This window comes from Mustelus asterias, chromosome 4, assembly GCF_964213995.1.
Source record: "Mustelus asterias chromosome 4, sMusAst1.hap1.1, whole genome shotgun sequence".
NCBI lineage: Eukaryota > Metazoa > Chordata > Chondrichthyes > Carcharhiniformes > Triakidae > Mustelus > Mustelus asterias.
The window spans coordinates 95,556,485-95,579,227 of NC_135804.1; the positions used below are offsets into that span (position 1 = coordinate 95,556,485).

General features: G+C 41.6%; 1 protein-coding gene across 1 annotated transcript; it reads right to left on the reverse strand.

Moving 5' to 3' along the window:
• Positions 1–1,042: 1,042 nt before the first annotated feature.
• mcts1 (MCTS1 re-initiation and release factor) lies at positions 1,043–21,502 on the reverse strand. The gene is made up of 6 exons (XM_078211384.1): positions 21,404–21,502; positions 20,241–20,393; positions 16,214–16,311; positions 5,017–5,150; positions 3,611–3,678; positions 1,043–1,515 (listed from the first exon to the last, which is right to left on the reverse strand). Exons 1-6 carry the CDS (start codon positions 21,412–21,414, stop codon positions 1,434–1,436), a joined length of 546 nt encoding a protein of 181 aa, XP_078067510.1. The 5' UTR covers positions 21,415–21,502; the 3' UTR covers positions 1,043–1,433.
• Positions 21,503–22,743: the final 1,241 nt, after the last annotated feature.

Consider the following 22,743-nt stretch of genomic DNA (forward strand, 5'->3'; position numbering starts at 1 on the left):
TTGACTTGCAAAATGCTGATAGTGCAGACATTTCCAAAGTCTGCAGCGCATATCCTGATTCACTCCAAATCCTGTTCATCCATTACAATTCTGAATATTGATCTACCCCCTACATTGGGTCCTGGTCAGGCAACGCCTCTATCTTAAAATTCTCATTGTTGCATGGAATCCCTGCATGCCTGAGCACATATTTCTATAATCTGTTCCACCCCTACAAACCTCTTAAGTCTCTAAGCTCCTCTAGTTCTGGTCTATTTTAATTGCTCCAGCATTGGTGTCCATGACTTCAGCTGTCCAGGCCCTAAGCTCTGAAATTCCTTCCCTGAAACTCTACACCACCCACTCCCCCTTAAAGGCACTCCCTAAAACCTATCACTTCCCAAGCTTTTGCTCAAATACCCTAATATTTCCCTATATAGCTCAGTAAAACATTAAAGACACTATGTTCAAGATTGTTCTGAGGGATGCAAAGGATCCCAAAAAGCAAAAAATGCTGGAATTTCACAGCAGATCACTTGAGAAAACAGATTTTAGTAGAATCAGAAGAAATGTGAAAGGGAATGGAGAAATAAGAGATTGCTCAATGATTCAGATGATGAAAAAAAAAATCAGATTATAAATATCTGATAACTACAAAATTATCAATAGCAAATCGGTTCACCATATTTTAAACCCAGGTAGCAATAGTTCGAGTTCAGTAAAAAAGGAGATAGTTGGCATATTATCTATTGCTATTGACGACCCAGTATTTTAAATAAATCCATTACATCGCCTCAACCATGCTTATTCTGCCACTTTCTGAAATATAGATCATGACCGGACAGGCTTATTTTATCCATTAATCTTAAATATTGAGTTTATTTTTCAACTATTTTTAATGTTACACTATCAAGTATCATGTCAGTAATATAACACACCAGTTTGCTTGGAGTAAGGTTTTTCCCATACAGCATAAGAGAAATACCCAGATGAAGCCTAAAAATGTATCATAACCCTCCAATTGTGATATGTAAAAGTATGATCTCCAAGTTCTATAAAAAGATAAACCTTGTATAATCTTGGGTATTAATTTAATGAACATATTTGAAATTAACTATGCAACCATGTTTGTACAAACCCACTATACAAGCTAAAGACATCTACATTGTGATATTTGATTTTAAGTCAAGTTGTTGCCAATTTCTTTCTGCCGCATACCTTGATGTGATTACAAGTCCTTTTGTAAGTTGGACAAGTTTAAATAGGTTAAAATAAATCCAGGACAGACGGAACACAAAATTGTTTTCTTCCCCCACCTTGAAGTGTTGGGTTTACACAAAGCAAAATTAAAAAAATACAACTCTTAAAATCCAACACTGCCAATGTTTCCATGTCTTGCAGCTGGGTCTGTCCATGTTCTCTTTCTAGCAGATATCTCATTGCTGGTATTTGTGTTATTTGTATGTCTTCATGTGCCAAAGGCCATCATTTAAGTAATGCATGTTCTCAATTCCAATACCTTTGTTGACTTGCTCGCTGTGGACAAAGTAAAATCAAAATGGATTTGACCATTTGTATATGAACAAAATTTCTTTCATCTATTTTAAAATATAATTTTGAGCAGGGGTTGTTTTCAATTCAACCAGCGGAATCCATAATGATACTGCCACAACTAATACCAAAAATCAGCTTCAAAGACATTTTCAGTAATGCATTTACAAATCGTCTAAAGTTAGCTAGTAGTTTAAACTGAAGGGCAAGTGTACCAAAATTCTGAAAACTAATGTTTGCTCCATTAATGAGTAACCCTTGGGATGTCAACATTTATAAAAATCCCTGCATTTATACGCATTTTATTAAATCAAAAGATGTTACACACAACTAATTACTTTTCAAGGGCAGCAGCTCAGGTAAGCAAAAAAATAGTTTTAATCAATCTGTCCTATAACTACTGACAGTTCAGCTGATGGTCTTTCAGGGCAGATAAGCTAAACCAACATTACTGCTGGTAGCACTCTGCGGCATGTCCCTCCAAAGGAATGAGAAATCATTACAGTTTGTTTCTCAGTGTTGATGGAAACCAGTACCAAACACTATCAGCAGTCAATTGATATGTGGAAACAAAATAAGATTAGGTCAGAAGTTGGAAATTCTGCAATGAGTAACTCACCTCCTGACTCCCCAAACCCTGTGCACTATCCACAGGACACAAATCAGGAGTGTGATGAAATATTCTCCACTTGTCTGAATCAGTGCAGCTCCAACGAGATAAAAGTTCAACACGATCTAAGATAAAGCAGCCCATTTTTTTGACACTCCATCCACTTTAAATGTTCACTCCCTCCACTACGACATACAGTGGCTGCAGTGTGTACCATCCACAAAATGCATTGCAGCAACTCACCAAGGGTCTTTCAAAAGCACTTCCCAAATCTGTGACCTCTACACCACCAAAAAGGACAAGGGCAGCAGATGCATGGAAATACAACCCTCTGCAAGTTCCCCTGCAAGCCACTTACCATCGTGACTTGGAATTATACTGCTGCTCCTTAATGGTCACTGGGTCAAAATACTGGAACTGCATTCCCAACAGCACTGTAGGTGTACCTACACCACCTGGGCTGTAGTGGTTCAAGAAGGAGGCTCACCACCACCACCATCTGAAGGCCAATTAGGGATGGACAGTATATACTCTGAGACAATGACACTCGCATCCCATCATAACTCTTGTTTCGTTTTGTCAGCTCAACTTCTACTCTGAATAAACAGCCATCCTTCCTGGTTGAATAATCAAGTAGAATAGAAAACTTAGAAATTTTGAAAAGTCAGCACAGTTCAAAGTTTAAATTCACTCAAGAATGAAATGATCCTGTATGTTTTGAACTATGGACCAAAGGATTGAATAAAAGTGTGTAAAAAGGGGCACAGGTATAAACGCAGAGATCTCGTCTCTATTGCAACAGCATAGGCTGGATTTTAACTTACCCAATCCACAGGCCCAGAAGTCAGGAAGGCATACTATGGAGTTTTAACTTGACGTCCAATTGGACAGGGAACAATTCGATCGAGGATGCACTGTCAGTTAAGTAAGGGTGAGGTGTTCATTCACCTCCTGCAGCTCTAACAGTCCTCCCCTAGATTTAGTTGCGAGGTTTTCCAAGGCTCAAGGAACATGACCACGGTAAAATTTCAAATGAGGAATAACAATGAGGCATGCAACCTCATTATAAAAACTGAAAGACCAATCACCTCTCTAGAATGGATTGGTTGTTTGTCTGCCTGATCCCCACCTACTGCTAAGACTGGAAGGAGGAAGGTTGGAGAGGAGCTTGGATCAGGATTTGTTTTCACCTCCTCCCTGACCTGGAGGTTAAAATGGCCCCAGTTGCTCAATTCTCACCTCAGAACACTCTTCACAGCGTACCACATCAACATCTTACAGTTATGTGAGATTGTCATGTATGTGTAATTGAGGACACTTTTGTTTACGGGTCCATACCTACTAGGAACTGGATTGAGACTTTCAAACTCAATCTTGCTATCTTCCCAATCAGCTATAGTTGGATGAAAGGTCACTGCATGATTCAATTCTCCTTAAAACAATAAAACACCAAAGTTAATAAATATTTACATTTTATCTGCTGGCATCTTCATAACTCCCACCGAGAGGGCATGTTGCTTGCCTTCTGCCATTATAGCCTTAAGAATATTCAGTTAAGGAAGATACCAAAAAGCAAAGTACATGCATACAGACAATCACCAGTGGTAATAAATACTGGCCTAGCCAGTGACATGATACCAATATCCCATGAATGAAATAAAAAAATGATCTTCTCAAATTAAAAAAAAGAGAATGTTTGACAAAGGTTGTATGAAGTCCATTTTTCAATATTTCTCTTTTACTCTAGTCTAAATAAGGGCATGAATTTACTCAAGAATTAAATACTGTAAAAGAACTCTCCCAATGGATTAATTCGTAAACTATGGGGAACACGTGTCCTGTGAGGTAGGACAGGAAAGAAAAACAATGAAAGGAGAATGTAGCTATGTTTCAGCAAGCATCAGTGATGAAGACAAGAAGCATCAACTCTCTGAAGTAATTACACTCCTCCCCCTCCCACCCCACCATCAGTGGTGGGTCTGAATTTAGAATGAGAAAAGTTGACAGGAGATGCACGCAGTGATAAGAATTTTTAATGTTGACTTTGTGCATTAAGCAATATTTCTTGTTCTTTTCAGTAGTAAAATACAATTCGCACATTTGGGATTTTAAAAAGGCGATTTATGATCATAGAATCAAATCTATGATTCTATAATCTAAAAAAGCTATTTATGAATTTCCTGGATTATGAAATGAAAAGAGTCCTGTATCAATGTTGCTTTGCCGAATTTACATTTTTTTTGATGCATTAATAAAGTTTATTAGATCTCAGTCAGGGCAACAGTTACACTATGACAACTGACTTCAGTACATCTGGGATAGTGAGAGAAAGAACAACTAGATTTCATTCTTCCAATTGCTTTGAGTGAACATGCTGCAAAATGCATGAATCAATATCAGGTGAGGATAGAAAGTGGCTGCACTATTTTAACTCACAACTTCAGTAGCAAGCCAACACTCACTATCAAAGTTGATATATAAATAACATTCACATAGGTAAAATAGTGGAAGGCTGAAAATGCCCCTGCAAAAGTCAATGGATTCAGGGGGCGGTGTTTGAAATAGAAAGGAACAAAATCGAAACCTGTCAATGTGTCAAAGATCTTGCTCAATCGTTAGTCAACCACAAGAAACCTACATCATACCCTACGGTAAGTATTTCACCCCAAGTATTACCCCATATATCATCACTTCTTCAAAGACTAATATCTTATCACGTTAAATTGCAATTGCTATGAAGATGAGATAATAAAACAATTCAATGGGCAACACACTTACCCGGAAGAATCAGCCTTCCTGTTAATAAATACTCTTTATTTTATGAAAAATGACCCATTTTTGGTTTCTGGTAAATAAATGAGTCACATCAAGGATACAACTATAGTGTCAGTGTCTGCTGGGTGAAGCTTAGCTCCAGGGGAAGTTAGACCAGGACACATGATATTGGCCCCACTGAGCACAAACTTGATGGCCCCTTTATCAACCTGTTGATGTGGCAAGATAGTAGGATCTGTGATGAAGAATTGGAGATCGATAACATTATACTTACACAAAACATTTCAAAATTAAACATCTTCATTACAGCCCAATTACTGTTAGTCACAAAATACATACCTCAAGACATGTTTGCACATAAATTATTAATAATAATCCAGGCTAATCTACCATAAATTCTTTCCAAAGGAACTTGGCAAATAAAACTTCTGTCGTCAATTTAAGATGGTTCTTTTCAATTTTTGTCTGTTCCTCTCCTGAGGCTTTGACTCTGCTCTGATCTTGTCCACTGGCCATTTTTCATGCGTTTGGAATGTCCCTGGACTGTCAGGGGTAGCATCAGAGCTCAGTCTTATGCATATCCAAGATGCACTTGTATGGCTGACCAGGGTTGTGGGGTGGAAATCATGAGTAGGAACCTTGAATGTAGCAATCAGCAGTAGTAACCTTGAATGTACAACATAGAGAGTTTTTTTTTTTAAGGTGTCTGGCTGTTTGTCAGACAGATCAACTTGTACCACTGGCCAAAAATTGAGAACCATTTAGTGCTACACAAAGCTGTGTCATGTATTAGGCAAAGTTACAATCAATTCAAAGTTTATTTAAATTGTGTCAGCTTGTGTTAGAGTGGTAGCACTCTAACCTGTGTCCAAAGGTTGTGTGTTTAAGCCACAAATCAGAAAAACATTTTTTTCTATCTGCTCAAATTATACAAAAAGATGGCATGATTAAGTCTGGCAGGATATTAGGCTTTTCATCAGATCGTACTATTCCCATTGACATGCAGGGAAGAAAAATTTACAGGGCCAATTAAACAAGGGTCAAAGGGCTGGAGTTGAACATGCCATGCCTTATCTTGAGCCAGGATTCCCCACCTGTCCTTTAACGGTATAAGCCCCCAATAATGAGAATCCCTATTCTCCAGCCCATACGAGACTGGCCATATATCTGGGGGATGGTATGTTCAGCAAAATGGGGTGCACCAACCTCTAAAAGTGGAGGAATCCTGAGCCCAGAAATCAGTGAAATTACTCTAAATTTTATATGTTGTTATTTAAAATACAACTTTTCTTCCAACAGGAATCAGTTTTGCCAGCATCTTGTAATACTCGGTAGCTGATCAGTATTTGAAGGAAAACAATTTTAATTTCCCCATTCTTTTTAACAAATGACAGTGCCATAGCTTTTGTGCTTTCCACTGTTCAATAAATGTTGGTAACCGCTAAATTACTTTCAGACCAGAGTTGCTAAATGGGTGCCAATAAATCACAGCTTTAATAAATTTAGGACTGACAGACATGCCAATATTTTTACAGCTTGTTTTAAACTTAACCAGGAATACAAATGACCATAAGATATTAATTATGATTTGTATATACTGTGATTAAACGACAAGTACTAATCGGAGAGCAAAACATGTCAAGTGTGATACACAGATAGCAGATCCATTACACTGCCAACGGTGCTTTGCCGTCTGCGAAGCAATAAAGAAACTCCATGCACATGTGCAAGCATGTATGAGCAGGAGTGATTTTTTGCCCCATTAAACTGTATCACGAGTGGGGAGGTTTGGTAGGAAGAGGAAAATTTAAAATATGTTGCTAAAAATCTAATACCGTTTGTACTTATGTTTAACATTTTAACTGCGAGTATTTTTTCACTTGCAAGTCTCATCCAGGGCCCCAAGTAGGAGGATAGAAGAAGCTATGTACTGGCAGCAACTGAAAAAGTTAATTAATGAAGGAAACTAGTGGGAACTGGTCTCTACTCTTCCTGGACTCAGCTCATCCTTCTGGTCAGAACATACAAATTCAGACACTGCGCAAACAGCACTGAGTGCAGCTTTGGGCAGGGTGTGGGGGTTTGGGGAGAAGAGGGAGTTCAATGAGGGCAGAATTCCTTTGCTTTTCTAACTTTTTCATGCTGCGGGAATTAGTTTCTGCTGTCTTACAGGGGAAAAGTGGTGAGCTGTTGGTGGGCATCGGGTGAATATCTGGCAAGTGGTCAAAGTCTATTTTCCAAAAGTTTAAATTTGTCCTGTAGTTTGTGAACAGGACAAATTTAAACTTTTAAAAGTTTAATGTGGGGACTCATGGATACTGGTGTTATCCAGGGCAAACACATCTGCACTAAGTGCCTGCGGTCTGAGGAGTTTCAGCTCAGAGTCATTGACGCTGTGGACAGCGTGACACATCAGAGAAGGAGGGTTATCGGGACGCTTTGTTTCAAAAGGCAGTCACATCCCTTGGGATATAATCTTCCATCTTGGAAAGTGGTCACCCTTGGAAAGGGTGTGACTGCAGCTGAGGCAGGTAAGAGGATCCAGAGGGTAGGAGTGTCAGCCACTCAATTGGTCAAAAAATTTGAGGTTCTTTCAGCTTGTTTGGATGACTGTGGGGCTGCAGAGTGATGAGTCATGTTACTGTGGTACAGAAAGCCATTCAAGTGGGGCTAGAACACAAGAAGGTAGCGCTCATAGGGGAAAGTATGAGGAGGATAGACACTCTTCTCCATAATAAGGAGAGAGAGTCCAGACGGTGGTGCTGCGACTCAGTGCCAGGATTCAGGACTGGGCTGGAGGGGAATTTGCAGTGGTGGGGGAGGATCCTGTTGTTGTGGTCCATGTAGGTATCAATGACATAGGTAGAACGAAACAGAAGGTTCTGCATAGAGAGACATTAAATTAAACAACAGAACCTTCAAGTCTGATTATTACCTGAGCCGTGTGCAAATTGCCATAAAATTAGAGAAATTAATACATGGCTGAAAGACTCTTGTAGAAGTGGGTTTCGATTCTTGGGGCACTGGCATCAGCACTGGGGAAGGTGGGGTCTGTATCATTGGGACTGCCTGCATCTGAACCATGCTGGTTCTTGCAAACTGCATAATTAGGGAAGTAGAAAGGGCTTTAAAATAAATTGAAGGGGGATGGTTCTGGAAAGGGAATATGTAGGCTAACAAAGCAAAAGGATATGGCAGCTTTACAAGACAGGAAGGGACAGAGTGTACAAACAAAAAAGCCAAAAATAGGATCAGAAAGGTACAAAAATGGCAACAAGGCAAAATTAATGGTTCTACTTAAATGCACGTAGTATTCGGCACAAAATAAACAAATCAACGGCACAAATTGAGGTTAATGGGTATGATCTTTTAGCCAGATGGCCTACTCCTGCTCCTAGTTCTTATTATAGAAATGTGGTTACAAGGAGATCAAAACTGGGAACTAAATATTCAGGGATGTGTGACTTTTCAAGAGGACTGGCAAGGAGGAAAGGGTGGTGGGATAGTTTTGTTAATATGAGATGGAATAAGTACGATACTGAACAATGATCTTGGATTGGAGGTAGAATCCATATAGGTGAAGGTAAGACGTTTGTAAAAATAGTCCATGACTCACAACGAAGGCATACCCCAGTGAGGAAGGAGGATTCTAGGAATGGGATAAATCAACCAAGGAAGTTAAGGATAGTATTAAATTGAAAGAAAAAACATACAGGGTGGAATTCTCCCAGGGCAGCACGGTGGCACAGTGGTTAGCACTGCTGCCTCACAGCACCAGGGATCTGGGTTCGATTTCCGGCTTGGGTCATTCTCCCCGTGTCTGCATGGGTTTCCTCCGGGTGTTCTGGTTTCCTCCCATGGATTGGCCATGCTAAATTGCCCCTTAATGTCAAGGGGCCTAGCAGGGTAAATATGTGGGGTTACAGGGTTAGGGTGGGATTGTGGTTGGTGCAGGCTCAATGGGCAGAATGGCCTCCTTCTGCACTGCAGGGATTCTATGATTCTTCTTTTAAAAAATTCTAAGTGCCGAATTTGCATGAAAACGGGAGTAATTCACACTGCTTTTTTCAGTGGGAGTTCAGAGAAGAATCTCCCACGCTCTGTGCACTGCAGAGGCCACTAGCGTGGATATCATTAAATTTCAGGGGACGGGGCCTATTCCCACTGCCGAGGCGGAAATCAGCGTGCTGAGCGAGCCCACTGTGCATGCGCCGATCTGCAAGTGACGAGATTGGCACATACACAGTGGCCCTGCACTGATGGTCTCCCGATTGCTGGCTATTCCATGACCCCCGCCATGCCGGTTCTGTCCTGACCGCCCCCCCCCCACCCCGGTTCTGTCCTGTCCACCCACCCCCCCCCCCCCTCGGTTCTGTCCTGTCCACAACCCCCCCCCCCCAGATCACTGGCCTCCCTCCCTCTCCCACCGATCCCTATGCAGAGTGGCAGGGGGACCCCCCACCCCCACAGATTGCCCCAGGCCCCACCCCATCAGGCCACACCCCTAGGCCTGTGCCCCATGTACCCCGCCCCTTTGGCACTGCCCCATGCCCCCTGGACATTGGCACTTTGGCCCTTGGACAGTCAGGGACACAGGCTGGCACTGCCAGAGTGCCAATGCCCAGGGGCACTTCCCCCACCGCCCGACCCTCTGGAGATGTCCCCAATTGCCCCCCTTCACTCTCGTGGGATCGGGCCGCAAGCTCCCCGAAGGTGGGGAGCTACTGCAATCCCCGCTGGAGTGAAACACTCTGGCGGGGGAGGGATGGGGGGAGGAGATGCTCACAGGCCCGGAGACTTCCGTCCCGGGCCCGGTAATCTCATTTAAGTGAGATTAAAATGACCTTGTTAATGGTCTTTGCGCCTCTCTGCCGATTTTCAGTGCGGAGCAGATGCCAACGGAAATCCAGCGCTGGGAGACAGTCGTGGGACGCGAACTTCGCGTATCAGCCGACACTACAATCTCCCGGCCTGCTGTGCTAAACTTTTTAAAAACCAACAAAAGATGACCAAAAAATGAGGAGGGAGAAGATAAACCATATGGGTAAACTAGCAATTGAGACTGGGGAAATAATAATCGTGAATCAGGAAATAATAAGAGTTAAACAAATACTTTGTGTCAGTCTTCATGGCGGAAGACACTGATGACATTCCAAAAAAACTAAATAATCGGGGGGAGGGGGAATAAATACCATAACTAAAGAAAAAGTACTGAGGAATCTAATGGGGCTAAAGGCCGATATGTCCCCTGGACCTGATGGATTGCATCCCAAGATATTAAAGGAAGTAGTTACAGAGATAGTGGATGTACGAGTACTAATCTTCCAAGAATTCTTAAATTCTGGAAACGTCCCAAACGATTGGAAAACTACCTATTCAAACAGGGAGGGAGAGAAAAAAAAACAGGTAACTGGAAGTTAACTTCACTTCTGTCACTGGGAAAATGTTAGAATTCATTATAAAGAATGTAATAGCAGAGCATTTAATAATGCACAATATAATCAAGCAGAATCAGCATGGCTTCATGAAGGGGAAATCACGCCCAAACAAATTTATTAGAATTCTTTGTGACTTCTGGTTCAGCAATGTAGAAGAAAAGCACACGATGTCTCTCCTGACAGGTGTTTTACTAACTTTTCACCATGCCAATATATTCCTGTTTGCTTCCATATAAAACCAACTTTAGGCCTCATGCCCAAGTATTTAAAACATTCAGGCATGAAAAAAAAATAAAATGATAAAGACACATCTGCCGAGACAGCTGCAGTTAAAATGGTGGCCAGCTACCCTACAATTTTGACTACTGAAAATATGAGTGAAATTCCTGTCACACAGCTTGACAAATCCTGACAAAGTTTGGATCTGAAGCTGAAGAATTCACTGGAAGAGTCCTTGGGTTCTATTTGGTCTTCTGTCGATACCATTCATTCAGCTGTTGATTCTCACGCCAACACCCTTACCGACATTGAGACCACAGTGACAGGATTTACACACCGGGTCCAAGCTGACTGCAGCAATTAAGGAAAATGTGTCATTGCAAGCCAAAGTCAATGACCTAGAAAACTGGTCAAGACGACAAAACTTACGCATAGTTGAATGTCACTTACCATGGCCATCTAATCGGGATTTACTGGGACACAAGAGCAGATCTGACAAGGAGGCAAACAGCATTTAACATCAAATCCACGCTGTGCAAGAAAGGAGCAAACTTTGGATTGATTCACTCTGCCCATCTCCAAATCACAGTGAACAAGAAGATCACTTCTTTGACACACCAGATGCAGCAGTGTATACTCAATTCTTGATGGGCTTCCTATTTGATGCCTTGGTTGATTTAATGGGAGCAACAACTGGAAATTATACTCTTTCAATACTGGTCATTGTTGTTTATATTCAGGATCACCTGTTGAACCCAAAGTCAGTCTATTTTCTCGGCTCATTCTTGGCTATGGGGAATGAAAGCATCAGACCTCTATGGGTTATTTTTTCACAGCAATTGAATGCTGCATATCCCTGTTTCAGGTTGGTAATCTTGGCTGTTTCTTTCAATCATGGTTAAAATATTTGGTTACCCTGATTCAAGACAAAACGTGAGATAGCCGAGTTTAATTATTAAGCTAACCATGAGGTCGATAAATTTTGGGTATCATGCATCTGAATACCTGTACTGGCCACTTAATAATCTCAAAATTAGGAGCATGTTCACTTGCTCAAATGCATTTGAGCTCTAACTATGTGGTTATAACTAGCAACTTTTCATTGGTGTGTTATATAGTTCATGGGAGCAATTCTCCCAGCCCGCTGCGCTGCTTTTGTAGCGCAGCAGGCCGGGAGATTCAAGTGGAGGTCTTTTAGTGGGCTTCCCACGCATTTCTAGCCACCCACTAGAATCGTGTGAACTCACCAAACCTCCGACCCCCCCCCCCCTTCCAGGAGTGCTTAATTTTCCCCAATCTACCTGTTATTTTCAGCTCCATAGTTTTGTTCATTTTCACTGTTCATCCTTTCCTCAACTATCTCCAAACACATTATTGGAAGGGATTTTATCATTGCCTCAAAGTCATTGAGGTTCTATTTCAAGATTGTATGATCTCATGCTGTCTTCTGGCCCCTCTCCTCTCCACAAGATAAGAAATGATCGGGAAGCAGAGCATAGGCTTTTTTAGTTTAACTCATCAACAAACAGGTTGGGCTGCACCCAATTTGACCCATAGACTCGTCAAGCAACAGCCCAACATGGTTTTACTCAAAATCATATCTTACAGACAATGTCTCCAGCTCCTCCATCATCATCCCTGTCACGCTGGCATGGTAGACCTACCAGAGGGTGCTGACAGCACAGTGGAAGGGAGTTGTCCTGGGAGTGTTCAATGTTGACTACAGATAGCATGAAGTCCCATAGCATCAGGTCAAACGCAGGCAAGGAAACCTTCTTCTGATTACCACTACAACCCTCCCACATCAGGTGAATCAGTGCTCCCACACTTGGAACAAGACTTGGAGGAATCGCATCATTAGTGACCGAGCCCTGAAGGACATATCTGCAGACTGGGCCTTCCGCAAGTTATGATGTGGAGATGCCAGCGTTGGACTGGGGTAAACACAGTAAGAAGTCTCACAACACCAGGTTAAAGTCCAACAGGTTTATTTGGTAGCAAAAGCCACTAGCTTTCGAAGCGCTGCTTCTTCATCAGGTGAGAATCAACATGAGGGACAAATCTACTTGATCTTGTCCTAATCAATCTGCCAGTCGGAGATTGCATCTGTCCACAATAGCTCTGGTAGCAGTAACCATGGTCAGAGGTCTCACAACACCGGGTTAAAGTCCAACAGGTTTATTTGGCAGCACAAGCTTTTGAAGCGTTGCTCCTTCATCACTCATCTGATGAAGGAGCAGCGCTCCGAAAGCTTGTGCTGCCAAATAAACCTGTTGGACTTTATCCTGGTGTTGGGTGGCTTCTTACTGTGCTTACCCTAGTCCAACGCCGGCATCTCCACATCGGGAGTAACCATGGACAATCCTTATAGAAATGTAGTCCTGTCTTCACACGGAGGACACCCGGCACTCTGGTGTGACACTGGGCCACATTCAGCAGCTCAAAATCGGGCCTCCACAAGGCACTAAAAGCCATCAGCACCAGAATTGTAGCCCACCACAATCTGTAACCTCATAGTTCAGCATGTCTGTCACTCTACAATAACCAAGGGACTAATCAGAGTTCAACGAGTGTAGGAGAGCATGCCAGAAGCAGCACTGGTAATGCTACATACAAGCTAGACCACAGAAGCAGCATGCTGTAGACCACAGGCCAGCCTGTTAAAGGTTTCCATCCGGCCCACCAACCAGTGTTCAAAATACAAACAAATATAAGTGGAAGAGACATCTTCAATAAGGAGCTGCTCTGCCATTCATAGGCTGTTTCTTTCCCACTTTTGCTGTGATCATTGGAAGGGAAACAGTCTGTGATTGGAAGAACAGTGAGAGGTAAGTAGTAGCTTTCAGCCTGAGGACCGGAGCAGCAATGTTAAGACAGGCTGCAGAATGGGAGGCGTCAAGGGAGCTGCTGTCAGTATTCAGTGAGGTTCTCGGGGGAACAAGACTCACCAAGCAGATCTCGAGGAGTTTACAGGTTACACTATACCCATAGACAGAATACCAATTATAACAGTCTGACCATGGACGACACACTCTCCACATTCTCTCCAATAATGCAGGTGATGGGTTCCGAGAGCTGAAATCAAAATACTTTCATTGTCTGAAATTGGATCCTGTGGCTATGCCAATCACTATCATCCCAACTGTTTGAGAGAGAGAATGCCAGACAAACGAGACGGCTATCCCAAACTTCCCTCAAACACTCCCAGGAAGTGGCTTCAGAACACTATCAATGCATCAGATGTTTGGTGGAAGTGGGGCACTGGTGGGATAGAAAAATCTGAAATAGTATGAAACACAAGGAATAAGCTGGTGTCAGGTAATCACAAGGTAATTGACAGATATGTAAAGATTTTTTAAAAGTAAAAGTTTATTTATTAGTCACAAGTAAGGCATACATTAACACTGCAATGAAGTTACTGTGAAATTCCCCTAGTTGCCACACTTTGGCACCTGTTCAGGTCAAAGCACTTAACCAGCACGTCTTTCAGACTGTGGGAGGAAACCCACACAGACACGGAGAGAATGTGCAAATCCCACAAGGCGCCAGGGACCCGGGTTCAATTCCAGCCTCGGGTCACTGTCTGTGTGGAGTTTGCACGTTCTCCCCACGTCTGCATGGGTTTCCTCCGGGTGTTCCAGTTTCCTCCCACAGTCCAAAGATGTGCAGGTTAGGTTGATTGGCCATTGGTCAGGGGGATTAGCAGGGCAAATACATGGGGTAAGGCAGTTTTGGCCTGGGTGGGATTGTGATCAGCGCAGACTCGGTGGGCCGAATGGCCTCCTTCTGCACTGTAGGGATTCTATGAATAGAATGATAGAACAGGCTTGAAGGGATGAATTACCAACTGGTGTTCCTGTACAGCAGGAAATACAGCAGGAAATACAGCAGGATATTGTCGGGCAATACAGCAGGATATAGATAGGCTGGAAAATTGGGCGGAGAGGTGGCAGATGGAGTTTAATCCGGATAAATGCGAAGTGATGCATTTTGGAAGAAATAATGTAGGGAGGAGTTATACAATAAATGGCAGAGTCATCAGGAGTATAGAAACACAGAGGGACCTAGGTGTGCAAGTCCACAAATCCTTGAAGGTGGCAACACAGGTGGTGAAGAAGGCATATGGTATGCTTGCCTTTATAGGACGGGGTATGGAGTATAAAAGCTGGAGTCTGATGATGCAGCTGTATAGAACGCTGGTTAGGCCACATTTGGAGTACTGCGTCCAGTTCTGGTCGCCGCACTACCAGAAGGACGTGGAGGCGTTAGAGAGAGTGCAGAGAAGGTTTACCAGGATGTTGCCTGGTATGGAGGGTCTTACCCAAAGTGGGTAAACTGGGGTTGTTCTCCCTGGAAAGACGGAGAATGAGGGGAGATCTAATAGAGGTGTACAAGATTATGAAGGGGATAGATAGGGTGAACAGTGGGAAGCTTTTTCCCAGGTCGGAGTTGACGATCACGAGGGGTCACGGGCTCAAGGTGAGAGGGGCGAAGTATAACTCAGATATCAGAGGGATGTTTTTTACACAGAGGGTGGTGGGGGCCTGGAATGCGCTGCCAAGTAGGGTGGTGGAGGCAGGCACGCTGACATCGTTTAAGACTTACCTGGATAGTCACATGAGCAGTCTGGGAATGGAGGGATACAAATGAATGGTCTAGTTGGACCAAGGAGCGGCACAGGCTTAGAGGGCCGAAGGGCCTGTTTCCTGTGCTGTACTGTTCTTTGTTCTTTGTTCCCATTCCTAAATTATCTTATCTTCCTGAAAGTTTGCCCACTAGCCCCATGAGTGAGGAAATAGTTGAAATGTGGCCTTTCACATGAAAAGGTTGGACACCCGTGCTGTAGATATAGAGCTAAGCAAGTCACAACCAACAGATCAAAGCTCTGCAGCCCTGCCACACAATCCATTGTGAATGGTGGTGGACAATTAAGCAACTAACAGGAGAAGAATGCTTCATGAACATCCCATCTGCAATAATGGTAGAACCCAGCACAAATGCCAGGCAATGATCATCTTCAAGAGAGAATTCAACCAACTAACCATGGCATTCAACGGCATTTCCATTACTGAAATCCCCCCAACATCATCTTCTGGGCCATCACGTGAAAGTTCTCCTCCGTGTCACACACCATCCTGGCTTGGAAATATGTCGTTTCTTTACTGTTGCTGGATCAATATCCTGGAATTCATTCCCTAACAGCACTATAGGTATATCTCCATCACAAGGACTGCAGCAAATCAAGACGGGTTCACCACCACTTTCTTGTGGACAATTAGGGACGGGCAATAGATGCTGGCCTTGCCAGCAACACCCACGACACCTAAATTAATAGAACAACCTGCCTCGAAGACACTACTTATCTTTCGTGAACTCAGATTGACATCCCAACTCCCAAATTACAATTCCACTTCCGAGAATAATCCACAAATAATGTTGGACGAACTCATTGTATTATTCTCTGAGAAAAGTTCATAAAAATGCATGTAGAAAATAATGTAGCACCTATTATTTCATGATAATACACTCAGGCGGCAGCTTAACAATTATGACAAAACTGGGTAAAGTTAGCATCATTTCCATAATGTAAAAAGTTGTCAGTTTACAAATCCTCAAATAGACTTAATGGCAGTAAACCTACATTTATGAAGTAATCGTAAGGTGGGGTAGAAAGGTCCCTCTCTCTGTCTGAAGAACAACAATTCTCCATTAACAGTCAGGATCTCTATATGTTCATGGCTGCAGAGAATAAAAAAAAGAGTATCAGGCTCTCAAGTTATGAAAATAATAATTCTGTTAAAAATAATCATGCCCATGTTACAGAAAGATCCTGCTATTTGTTAAATAACCATCCCCCCCTCAGAAATAATGTTGAAAAAACAACAATGGCATTTTCTATATTCATAAAATAATGCACTTAGGAGATGTACATTTCTTGAAGTGAATACTTGCACAGTCCATTATTACACCACAACATTTCAAAACTTTTCACATCTTACAAGACCATAAAAAATAGGAACAGGAGTAGGCCATTCAGCCCTTCGCATCTGCTCTGCCATTTAATGAGATCATGGCTAATCTAACACTCACTAAGTCAATTTTCCTGCTTTCTCTCCATTCCATTCTCAGCCTTTATAACATACAAGGTCTCAGCCTCCACAGCTTTCTGCAGTAAAGAATTGCAAAGATTCACCACTCAGAAGAAATTCTTCCTCAAATCCTTCTCAAATGAGCTGCCCTTATTCTGCAATTACGCCCTCTGGTCCGAGTGGAAACAACCTCCCAATATTTACCCTGTTTAACCCCTGAAGAATCTTAGGTACTTTTTGAAGTGGAGTAGGCAGCCATTCTACAGCAACATATCACAAACTGCAATGAGATGAATAAGCAATGAGGTGGAGAAGCTAAACAATACTGTGGTGGGGTCATCAACGGCACCTGAACCACAGGAGAACTGAGATCTTGACCATGGCCTGAAATCTCAGTTAAAAGATTGCACCTTCGACAATTCAGCATTCCACCATTGTCACACTGCAATATCATTTTATATTTTGACTCAAAATCTCAATCTTTTGACCCAGAGATTAAAATGCCGCTAACTGAAATAAATTGACACAACTGACAAGCTTCTGAAGCATGTTACAGGTCCTTTCTGTATGGGGACTTGTGTAATTTAATTGCATATTGTTTGTGCAAATACTTATTCCTCTTACATGATAAAACAAGGTGCAAACCTAGAACAAACCATTTCAATTCCAAGGTGCAGCACGCAGGCACCATCTCACACTGTGTTATATTCCAGGAAAATTACACCATTTGCAATTTTGCACAATTGGCATTTTTTTAAAATTTGCCTTTTCACAAATTTTGTGGTCATCATTAAAGTTTGTTAACACTGGGGAATAGAACCAAGAACTGCTCTTAGTAAGTACAAGCACCAAGTTAGTCAGCTGTTCAGCTATATAAAGGGTATCAGGATTATGTTTTCACCCTACTTCCACATACACACATTTTCCAGCAGGGGGCCAGTGGCTTTTTTCCCCTATCCTCTGCCCAGAAAGAGATCAACTGTAGCATCCCAACTGCTGCACAGACTGGGAGAAACACTGTTGAGGAGTCAAATATGATTCTAAATGATGACATACAAGCAGTGTCTTGCCACTCAGATTTCAGTAAAGTGTAACAGTAGGAAAGATAATATGCTAACTTATCCTGAGTAGTACAAGTTTTATCCTTTCAAATTTTGTCTTCTCAGCTATATAAGGCTAAAAAAGTATTGAAAGTTACATGTACGTCATTTGTGCCTGACTAATCTAAAATATTAAGAGTATCAAATAACATGTATTCTGGCTTAAGTGCAGAATTTGAAACTCCAGACATGTACAGATCAAATCACGCCCAGCGTACAGTACACATACGCAAGACATATTGGAACCATTCAGGAAATAGAGGCATTGCAGAGAACTGCAATAAAGGCCAATCTCTGGTGACAGACAAACCATGACAAATGGCTTGACGAGCTATAGATCTTGAGACTCAAAAAGAAACGTCTCAGAGGAGATCTTATAGAAGTACAAAATATACTTAACAGGATTGGGAGTAAACTTAACATTACTGCAATATGGCATGGCAGCAGGACCAGAGAACTAACTTAAATCAAATATCAGGAATTATCCTTTTATACAGATGGTAATCAACAATTAATGAATGGACAACCAAGTAAAAGATATGGAGGAGTCAGGAAAATGAGGAATTATGAAATTTTTCTTTTGGTAGTAATAGTTCTCTTATTTGAAAACAGGCTGATGGGCGTGATAGATGCAACTGGATTAAGAAACAGAGACTGGAAGGATCAGTAGGTGGTTTTAGTACGTTTATGAACAGAAGGAACCAAGAGGAACGTAAATAAGAATTTATTTAAAGGCAACAAAGGGGAACGTGTACAAATTGTAAAATTGTAAGTAAGTGAGGCAAAGATGGAGTAAGTTCACTTTTTAAAATATAGGAGCTATGAAGTGCAAGCTCTGGTAACAGTGAACTTCTGAGAGATTGTGGGAAAGGGTAGAGAGATCAAAGGGAGGGAACACATTTAAGAAAATACTGAAGCCTGTGTGAGGGGTTAGCTGCTTAAATCTCCCAGAAGACCGAGGGGCAACTGGGAAACTCCCTGAAGATAGCTTGGAAGCTGGTAATATCTTCAAGCAGAAAACATGGTGATTGGTAATAGGCAAAAGACACTGTTGACAAGTCCAGACCTGGAGAACCAGGTTGCTGTCACCATCAGAGAACATCCCAAGTGTAACACAGCATTGTGCGTAAAGTACTGAAATTCTATTGATTTAAAAATCTATCCGGACTGTTGCCATCAGAGAAGGGAAGGTTAGCTCCGAGTGTAATTTAGCTAAGATCGTTTTTGGAACTGTTTTTAAAATGTACTATTAATTGTGTGAAACTTTTTTTGTGTTTATGTGATTTTAAAAATTCTCTTCATTAATAACTGTTTACTTTAATATAAAATCATCAATTGGTCGGAGACATCACTTCCTGATTTCAGAAAACCTCCTCATTATATACAAATTGCAAAAAACCATTTTGGCTGCTGGTACAACTTTCCCTTCCGGATTTAGCAGCTCAGTGTTTACCGTCAGTCAAGCCTTGGATGCATTTAAGAAACAACTACATGCTGTAAATAAGATGATCGGTTTGTATTTCAGAGGGCATCAAATGGACTATAGGGCCTCCTACAGCTCAACTTATCTTGTGATCTTGCAATATTTTCTTCAGCATACTGAAACTAAAATGCTACATCTACTGGTAACACTGATTTAGATGCCAAACATTGTGACCAAATTTAGAAATAATGTGAAAATGATTCTGTGAAATGATGAAGTCAGCGATTAGAAAGTTACATTTTTGTGTAATCAATATAGGAATATGAAAATTGGACTTCAGGAATGGAAGAAAGCTAGCTGGAAGTGCTTTGAGTTAACGTACAAAAATGTATCGAAAATGAATTGGATAAAAAGGAATGAGAGAACTAGCATAAGAATGACAGAAATTATAAGAGAAATAACAGCATTATTTGAGAGTCACAAGGAAAGCTTGTGAATAGAAAGGAATATTGGAAAGGGTTAAATGGCAGTTAGAATGTGATTCTAACGGCACGGTAGCACAGTGGTTAGCACTGCTGCTTCACAGCTCCAGGGTCCCGGGTTCGATTCCCGGCTCGGGTCACTGTCTGTGTGGAGTTTGCACATTCTCCTCGTGTCTGCGTGGGTTTCCTCCGGGTGCTCCGGTTTCCTCCCACAGTCCAAAGATGTGCGGGTTAGGTTGATTGGCCAGGTTAAAAATTGCCCCTTAGAGTCCTGGGATGCGTAGGTTAGAGGGATTAGCGGGTAAATTAGCGGGTAAAAAAAAAAGGGATTAGCGGGTAGGGCCTGGGTGGGATTGTGGTCGGTGCAGACTCGATGGGCCGAATGGCCTCCTTCTGCACTGTAGGGTTTCTATGATTCTATGATTAAAGATGGGATGGAATTGGCAGGCGTGACTTTAAGTGTGGACTGCACAGATCACCAACCACGTGAACAGAACTGACACTTAGAGAGAAGAGAAATATCACAATAACTAAATTTTCTTTACATTTAGAATGCAAACAAGTTAAATTGTACCATTTTACTATTTTTACAGGGTCCTTCTTTGGCATGATTTGGTTTAACCATGGTTCAATGACTGGAAACTGATCCACCAACTGATTCTTAATGCCTTTAATAACAGATGTTTTCAGTTGGATGCAGTTTGAAACATTTTCCTTCTCATCAAATCTGTTAAGATAGAAAAGAAATGAATCATTGTCATTGCTGATGTTTCTAAAACACAATAGACACTCCACTCCAAACAAATACAATCACTTGGACACCATATACAACGTTTCAAAATTGTTCTCTCTTTTACCAAGGATGCTGATTTTGCTGAGGTTCCACAACTGTCTGTATCCATCAAGTACCTCATCCAAGTGGTTGTTCTTCATTCCTCACCCAGACAGTGAGTTTCAGCAGGCACTTTGACCACAGAAGACATCAGTCAAAGCTGACACTGTCCGCATACCATTTGAGGTCACCATATAAAATCAGAAGGAGTAACCCTGGCCAATTTCACATATCCACCACATTAACACAGGCTCTGTGACAAACTTACCATTACCATTAGCTAACCGAGAACTAGCTGGTGCTGGAACTCGATGGTTCTGCTGCTACACCCAAAATAATCCCTCAGATCAATCCATTGAGAACCACTGCAATTCGCTGTTCTGATGATCCGTAATCGACTTGAAACGTTAGTTTCTCCCCCAAATGCTGTCAGTCAGGACATGAATGAATATTTCGAGCATCTTGTGTTTTTAATTTCAGATTTAAAAGGCAGGATCGCGCACTATTTTGCTTTTGTATTTCTGTTTGAAATGGGGGGCGGGGGGGGGGGAAGGACACTGGTCCTTTTTAAACAAAATGACATTTAAATTATTCAACACCTGCTCTGGTGACAAAAAAAACCTGTCAAGGCAGATGTTCAGCTGGAAACGCTCATCCGCGTGTTTTTGTTGGGAGGAAGGGAGAAAATAACTGGATAAAATCCGGCTAAAAAGGAGGAAGACAGCCCCAGAAATTCTGAAGTATATTTCAAACCTAGTGCATTAAATGATCCATTCATCGCAGGTGGAAAATAGTCATGAAAACGAAGTGTAACCAGTTCAAACCAACAAAAATTGGCTCTCTAAACATGATTTAAAAATTGCTATTTCTGAGTAAAAGACAACCGTATCAAATGTAAAACTCACTTTTTAAACATGGTGCAGCCTCAGAAACTCCAACCACACGAGGCCCAACAGGAAATATATCTTCTTACGGCAGGTCGCAACTACATAACAAATCACAGCAACTGCTGTAAACTGGATTCTTCTCCCTATCTTCAACAGTTACAACCAGAGGGCAGCAGAGTAGCTAAAAACTCCAGTTGGTACAAAAAGCAAAATAACCTCCTGTCATAAAACACTCCATGATAATCGCAAGGGGCAATAAGTTAACCAAATATCAATATATATATTTTTGTTTTCTATTCCACTTGTGATTGTTCCAAGCTGTACCCCATTTTCACAGCATTATTCAGGCAAGGTTGTTCCACTTCTGCACTCATGATCTGCCCATGATGATAATTGGTGTAAAACATTGGACTGGAAGCAAGCAGAAAAATCTATGCTTCTTTCTGTGAAATGATTTCTCAGGCATCACCAAACCTCCTCAGCGCTATTCTTCATGTGCGACCCAATTGATGTTCCTCATCTGAGCATCATTTTTGTGTGTAATCCTATATAATGTGTGATGCTTATCTAAACACTGATCTTAATGCGTGGCAATAAAGAACGTGTTCTTCGTCCATTTGCCAATCTTAAATTTGTGACACCAAACTGTGTTCCTCATCTTTGCAACGTTCTCCTTATGTCAGGATAAAGACCACAAGGAACTACAAAAGGTCATGAATGTAGCCCAATCCATCACGCAAGCCAGCTTCCCATCAATTGACTCTGTCTACACTTCCCGCTGCCTCAGCAAAGCAGCCATCATAATTAAGGACCCCACGCACCCCAGACATTCTCTTTTCCACCTTCTTCCGTCAAAGAAAAGATACAAAAGTCTGAGCTCACATACCAACCGACTCAAGAACATCTTCTTCCCTGCTGCCATCAGACTTTCGAATGGACCTACCTTGCATTAAGTTGATCCTTCTCTACACCCTAGCTGTGACGGTAACACTACATTCTGCACTCTCTCCTTTCCTTCTCTATGAATGGTATGCTTTGTCTGCATAGCGTGCAAAAAACAATACTTTTTACTGTGTTAATACATGTGACAATAATAAATCAAATATCATTTTTCATGTGTGACAATATAAAGTGTGTTCCTAATCTAAATACTATTCTATGTGACAACATAGCATGTGATATTCAATTAAATATCATTTTTCATTGAATTTCCATTAAATATTTTTAAGACAGAGATAGATAGATTCTTGTTAGGCAAGGGAATCAAAGGTTATTAGGGATAGATGGAAATATAGATTTTGAAACACAAACAGATCAGCCATTATTGAATCTTATTGAATAAATGGTGGACCGTCTTC

Bases quoted from the DNA above. Each gene is read 5' to 3' on its own strand.
- mcts1 (XM_078211384.1), bottom strand. The intron at 5,151-16,213 runs GTAGGTTTACTG...TCTTCATCACAG, and splicing joins CTTACGATTACTTCATAAAT to ATCCTACTATCTTGCCACAT. The intron at 1,516-3,610 runs GTAAATATTTAT...CTTTGTCCACAG, and splicing joins AAGATGCCAGCAGATAAAAT to CGAGCAAGTCAACAAAGGTA.